At 41.7% G+C, this 7,085-nt stretch overlaps 1 protein-coding gene across 1 annotated transcript; it reads right to left on the bottom strand.

Moving 5' to 3' along the window:
• Positions 1-1,346: 1,346 nt before the first annotated feature.
• On the bottom strand, positions 1,347-1,751 carry LOC131955944 (circumsporozoite protein-like). The gene has a single exon (XM_059320264.1). The coding sequence runs from the start codon at positions 1,749-1,751 to the stop codon at positions 1,347-1,349; it is 405 nt and encodes a 134-aa protein (XP_059176247.1).
• Between the last annotated feature and the right edge of the window lie 5,334 nt (positions 1,752-7,085).

The raw sequence follows: 7,085 nt of genomic DNA, 5'->3' as shown, positions 1-7,085 counted from the left end.
AGGCTGAAATCGGAGTCAATGGCCTCAATGGCGCATAACCAGTTGACACGTAACACTTAATTGTGTTGGAGGCGTGGTCGAGTCGGCAAAAAGCTCATGGTTGATAAATTCGAAAAAAAAATCTCGATCCCCTTCAACACTAATAATTAAGAACGAAGAAGAAGAAGACTGGTTCTTTTCTTTGCTTTTTTCTTTAAAGACACCACTGGCTCAGGAGGTGTCTCCCATTAGCCAGGCAGGCCTCAACACGGCAAACTCCGACCAACTGGCTTGAATATCTGTTAGATTACCGTGTATCGATTCACTTCTGTCCTTCGGTTCTCACCAGGCTTATATTCCACCCTACTGAACACAAGGTAAACACGTACCCCACTGCCCAGTACCTGGCTCGACCATAGGGATAGTGTTACTGGTACTAGAGCCTACGAATGTTTTTAAATCTATTTAGCGAGGTCGGGTGTCACCCGGTGCGGCACTTAATGGTGTCACCCCCCAGAGGCCCTTCCCGGGGACAAACTTTCAAATTTTCGATTTGCACCCCCCCCTCAAGTTTTTCTCTATATATTTTGCCATTTTTTTCCCTTGGTGTCACCCCCTAAATGGTGTCACCCGGTGCGGTCCGCACCCCCCGCCCCCCCCCCTCGCTACGCCTCTGCATTACATGTGTAACGAACGGAAAACATTTTAATTGAATTAATATGTAGCTGAAGTTATATCTACCACCATACCCATCCCATAAAAGATAGTATAAAGTAGTGATAATCTACCACCCTAAGTATGTCATACACACGATATAACACAATATAACATTATGATAACCGACCACCCCATGTAACACTATATAACCAATGGTAACCTACCACCCCAACCCATATAAGATGATATAACACTATAAATATCTACCATCCCATATAACACAATATAATCTAATCCACCATCCCAACCTGTATAACACGATACAACGGTTTAATGATCTACCATGCTATTCAACACAGTATAACCATAGTCTTCCTACTATCCCTTGTCATTTAACGCTGTGATTAGCCACCTTGTTAATACGATCCCAAATGACTTGATATATTGACAGGATGAATGATACTCTTCAACTCAAGTAAATACATGTATTTTGTCAAATTAAGACGCTTATCTCCTGAATAGACGAATTAATGCTAGTCTTGTTGGTTACAAATGTATCATATGTACTAATCTCTATACCAAAATGATGAACTAATCCTGTTTTCATTTAAATATTTTGGTTTACCCTGAATGTTACCCTTAATTTTACCCAGAATGTTCCCTTGAATTTTACCCTGAATGTTCCCCTGAATCTTACCCCGGATATTAACCTAAATGTTCATCTGAATCTGACCTTGATTGTTACCCTGAATAATCCCCTGATTTTTACCCTGAATGTTCCCCTGAATCTTATCTTGTTTTTTAGCCGGAATGTTCCCCTGAATCTTACCCTGAATCTTCCCCTGAATCTTCCCCTGAATTTTATCTTGATTTTTACCCTGAATGTTCCCCTGAATGTTCCCCTGAATGTTGCCCTGAATGTTCCCTTGAATGTTCCCCTGAATCTTACCCTGAATCTTACCCTGAATCTTACCCTGAATCTTATCCTGAATCTTACCCTGAATGTTACCCTGAATGTTCCCCTGAATCTTACCCTGAATCTTACCCTGAATGTTACCCTTAATGTTCCCCTGAATCTTACCCTGAATGTACCTAAGACATAAGTTTGAGAACATCTGGAACCGGGTATTTACCATACCAAAAAAAAAAGAAATTTTATTTCAAAATGCAGATCCTAATGATGATTGCTGCGGTATCGATCGATACACGGGTAATCGGATACTTTGGTATCGAATAGCGTGAACAGTTTTTTTTTTATCGCTAAAGATAAAATTTAAAAACGATTCCTTCAAAATGATTTATAAGTGTCTAGGAGTGAGCTTGATAAAGAATGTAAATGTATAATTTATTCTCAATTAAACTTAAGAGGGGTGTAGTTGTCGTTGTATCTGTCGTTTTTTTTGTTTTTTTTAAGAAGTTATTATAATTAGTGATAAAAATAGAGAGTTGGTTAGGGTTTACAAAAAATCATTTTTTAAAGTAGGATTCAGCCCGAATGTGGTTTGCATTAGGGTTTACATGGTGTTGTGGGTCATTTGAAAGATAGGTTGGATAGATAAGTTTTCAACGCAGAGGATTGTGAGTTTATGAGTTGATTTTTTAACCCCGTGTGTAATTGTTTTAAGTTGAATGACAGTGTAAAAGACGTGTGAACGACTGTAGAGGGTAGAGAAAATGGGGAGTGTTCGCATCCTCACAAATTATGTAGACAGTTACAGGTACAATAGACGGGACGGAGTGGTCTAGCGGTAGAGAGCTGGACTGCTAACCTGTAAGTCTCGAGTTCAAGTCAGTTGAGTCCACCCACCCACCTCCGATGGGTACCTAACTCATGTTAGGGTAAGTAAAGGCGGCTGGGCATATTGCTGACCATACTATCTCTTCATATGCCGAGGTCACAGGAACAAGGTGAACTCTACTTCACTTGCCCGATAGACCCTCAGGTTTGAAAGGGAACTTTACAGTTACAATGGATGTTTCGACCCAAGGCCTTCGTCATCACTACAGTATGTAAACAATGTCGTTAAACTTAGTCTTAAAGACAAGACAAAACAAAAACAGTAACAAACTTAATTTTGACTTAGCTCGACAATGAAAACACGTCTTTTCTCAATGCCACGATATCCAAATGAAAAGACGTGTGTCAATGGACGCTTGGACATCTGGACATAAGTATAGGGGGTGTGGTGTTTTGGGGGTGGGGTGCGGGGGCTTATCTTTTTTGTCTAGACTGACGAAGACCTTGAAACGAAAAGCCCACTGTACCTGTAATTGTTTTTAATTTGTTAGAATACTGTCCGAAATTATGTCACTTTTTGTTGTTTTTGTCTAGACTTAAACTTCACTGGGGGGTAGGGGCGGTTAATATGATTATTCCTACTCCTGGGGGTTAGGGCCTCAAAAGTAGAGAAGCCTGAAACTTTTGGACCCCCCCCCCCACAACCCTTACAGTGTGAACTTCCCATCCCCTCCACCAAATCCCTACGCTTGATCAAAAGTCTAAATCCCCCACCCCCACTGATTTTTTTAAAGTGTTGTGACGTCATTTATGTTGTTGAACCTTTCTATAACGTAACTCCTAATTCGCCCCCCCCCCCCCCCGAACAAAATGAAATTTATATAATTTATATAGAAAATATTTACTTTTAACAGTGTCCGCCCCCCCCCCCCCGAAGAAAGTCTACCGTCGAAAATTTTAAGTGCCCCCCCCCCCCCCCGGAGAAACAAGTCTGGAAGAAACACTGCTCCTAAAGCTTTTAACACGGCCTCTCAAAACGTAAACATTGCTTCCTTTAAAAACAAAAAGATCTTTTCTCTCCATTACCCGTTTGATGCCATTGTCGACACTTAGCACCAGGACCAGGACAATTAGGTCCTTACCCTAATGGCACGCGAGATTAAAATTAACGATTGACATCACATCCTTCGCGGTCTTGTCAGCCACAACATGAACTTTGACCCCCCGGGTTGACACGGCTTCATTCATCAACTCGTGTACGGGAGCCATTGCCTCGCGTGGACAGACAAGCACACGTCAGGTCGGGGCATGCGCAGAACGCATCGTTTGGATGGAGCGTGTTGTCTTGGAGAGTATTTGAACCTTTGAACCCGGGGTTGTATCGAAGAGCAGAAATCAGGGAATATTGTGGTGGGGAGGGGGGGACGATGGAGGTTGACATTTAAGAGATTAGAACATTTCAGGTGGTGGCGCCTGAAGAGTCGCGTAACTAGGTCGGGTGTTTCATGCGGCGGTCTCCTCTGGTGAGATTCATTAATGAGGGGGGAGGTGACGATGGCGTCACAAGGTTGGGTTCACACCCCCCCCCTCACCTCCGCTGATGAGTCCACCAGGCCTGATGTCGAACCCAAGTGATTTAAAAGTTCGATATTCTCGTATCTGATGAGATCAGTCTGGCAGAGATCTTGCTATTTCAGATTTCAGGGGGGGGGGGGAGGGGGGATTTTGTTAATACTTTTAGAATCTCTACCAGGCTGTAAATTAATCATAATTTAATTATAGGCCTTCGGCGTTTAATTATTGGCACTTGGTGACAAATGAACGGCATGGTAATGCGTATTAACTGTTATTTTAAAACTAACTTAATCAAAGGAATTGAATGAAAGGGGCGTTTATTATTAATTGTGGAGTCTTTGATTCGTGTCGTATAGCATTGAAAGTAGATCGCTTTATGTTGAACAAAAAACGATATTTTTAAAATTACTATTGTATTACAGAGAGAAATTGGACTATTGAGTACGTGAAAACTATTGATCGTTTTGTCATGATTATTGAAATTTCGTTAAAATGTCAGTAATATTGGCACTTAGTGAACATTTCATGAAACCAGAAGTACAGGAATATCGAAATTTGGTTAAATTATTAGGAATATCAAAACTTGGTTAAATTGTCGGGAATTTGTCGGGTAAATGTCAGGAATGTCAAGATTCGGTTAAATTGTTTTGAATGTAAATTTTTGTTAAATTTTCAGGAATATCGAAATTTTGTTAAATTGACAGGAATTTCAAAATTTGGGTAAATTTCAGGAATGTCGTCAAAATTTGGTTAAATTGTCAGGAATATCAAAGTTTGGTTACATTTTTAGGAATATCAAAATTGTGTTAAATTGTCAGGAATATCAAAACTCGGTTAGAATGTTAGGTGTCAAATTACACCACACAAATATCAGGGATGTTACCAAAACGTTGTAATGACAAGCGTATTTCCTAAATTTATTTCTTGAAATGTCAGATATGTTGCGAAAAAGTTTAAATTTCAGATGTCTTTCAAAATAGTTAAAAAGGCATGTGTCATACCAAATAGCAGAAATTTTAAGTTTACTTCTAAAATGTTGACCTTGTCATGCTCAATTCCTTCGTCGTAACAGATACAGTCACAGAGCAACCTCTCCCTTACCCCATCGACTCCTCCACCCTATTACCTCACCCTCACCCCCAACCCTCTCACCCCACCCCTAAACGCGAGACATCATTCATAGAAGCCGCAGCAATGGCGGTGTGTCTCATCCCTTTCGAGTCCTGTATTGATCGTCCGCTCCATGGCCTAGTCTTCCCCCCCCCCCCCCCCCATCAAACTGGATTTGGTTCCTCGGCAACTTATTTATAGACACAATATTGCCGGTACTGTGTGAAACATTTGCCGGTCACGCCAAAATATTTCCGGCATTTTGTACGTCTCAAGACACAATATTGCCGGTACTGTGTGAAACATTTGCCGGTCACGCCAAAATATTTCCGGCACTTTGTACGTCTCAAGACACAATATTGCCGGTACTGTGTAAAACATTGGCCAGTCGCACCAAAATATTTCTGTGAATTCATTTTTCTAAATATAAATAACTTGCAGCCATTTTGGGTATCTTCTGTTAGAAACGCGTATTGGTCCCCCTCAGCGTAGATGTTTATTTTTACGCCTCTGTATATTTTTGTAGCTGTCTTTATCTCAAGACCGGTGTTGCAGTTGCATCCCCTACTTCAGCAAATCTGTTTTCCGATGTTCTACACTACCTTTTCGATACGACGATTTTTAATCTCGTCAACGCTACTCAAGAATAAAATTAGTAACAGAATTTGGCTAGCTCGCGAGAGCTATAAATAGAACCAATAAAAAAAAAAACATTCGGAGCGAGAGTACGACGATATAGGGAATTATTTTTGTCCCGAGGAAGAGGGGAGGCTGATCAATGATTGGACAAATAGCGAGTGTCGTGTGATCTTGCACGTCGAGTGCCCTCGTAGGTTTTCATCGCTGCCTTTCAAAGGTCGCAAGTACTATTGTTATTCAAATGAAGGTTATTAATGAAGGTAAACGTTCAGGGCGCGGAGCGGCCATCTTTACTGACCTTGACCCAATTTCGGACGGTGGAGAGATACATTGGTACAACTGCGAGCTCTCTTAAATGTCTATTTATAGCTCTAAGCCGAATAATATACGATTTCAATACACGTTTTTAATTGATTTCGTTTAAATTAATAGTAAATATTTTCTCAAAGTAAGAATTGTAAATGTTTTTGTTATTTTTATTCTGTTGAAAAAAAAATGTATATCTAGTAATTCAATGCTTAGAAGTAAGACAACATTCCTCATTAGTCCATGTGTAAAGGGTCGCTCTGTGCTGAAGGTTTCGTAAAGAATTAAGGGATTGTGTTTTGTAAACACGTCAACGGAAATTATCCTGGTAGTTTATAAGGGATACAAGGTATAGGTAATAGTGTTCTGTATTGAGGGAATGGCCCTTATATGGCCGCCCATTACAAAGCCCGCAAGAATGTCCGTAGCTTAGCCATCCATTTGCACACTCCGCAAAGTTGGCCAGAGGCGTAGCAACCCTTCCCGGCGCCCGGGGACAAACTTTCGAACTTTTCATTTGAACCCCCACCCCCCTCAAACTTTCAATTTGGCGCCCCCCCCCCCTAAGGTCGGCGCCCGTGGACATATGTCCGCCCCCCCCTCGCAACGCCTCTGAAGTTGGCCCTCACAAACCCAACCATTACACAGCCCGCAAAATTGGCTCTAACTTTGCCAACGATTAGCATATCCTGTAAAATTCTCCCCAACATGGCCACCCATCAGAGTTTCTTCCAGGCATCTCTTCGGGGGGACATAGCCCCCCCCCCCCCCCCCCCCCCCGAAAAATTCTACCGCCCCCCCCCCCCCTCCCCGAAAGAAATTAAATTTATATAATTTATATAGAAAATATATACTTTTAACAGTGTCCGCCCCCCCCCCCCCAAAGAAAGTCTACCGCCCCCCCCCCCCCCGAAAATTTCAAGTGCCCCCCCCCCCCTCCGGAAAAAAAAGTCTGGAAGAAACACTGCTACTCATTAACACACACACACACACACACACACACACACACACTACACGATTGGCCCTAATTTGACCAGCCTTTTACAAAAACAAGATAGGCCACACATTTACACAAGGCAAA

The sequence above is a fragment of the Physella acuta genome, unplaced genomic scaffold, assembly GCF_028476545.2.
Source record: "Physella acuta isolate Inbredline_101_S28 unplaced genomic scaffold, ASM2847654v3 ptg001117l, whole genome shotgun sequence".
NCBI lineage: Eukaryota > Metazoa > Mollusca > Gastropoda > Physidae > Physella > Physella acuta.
The sequence above is the reverse complement of the archived record's forward strand: the minus strand, read 5'-3'. Positions and strand labels throughout refer to the sequence as shown.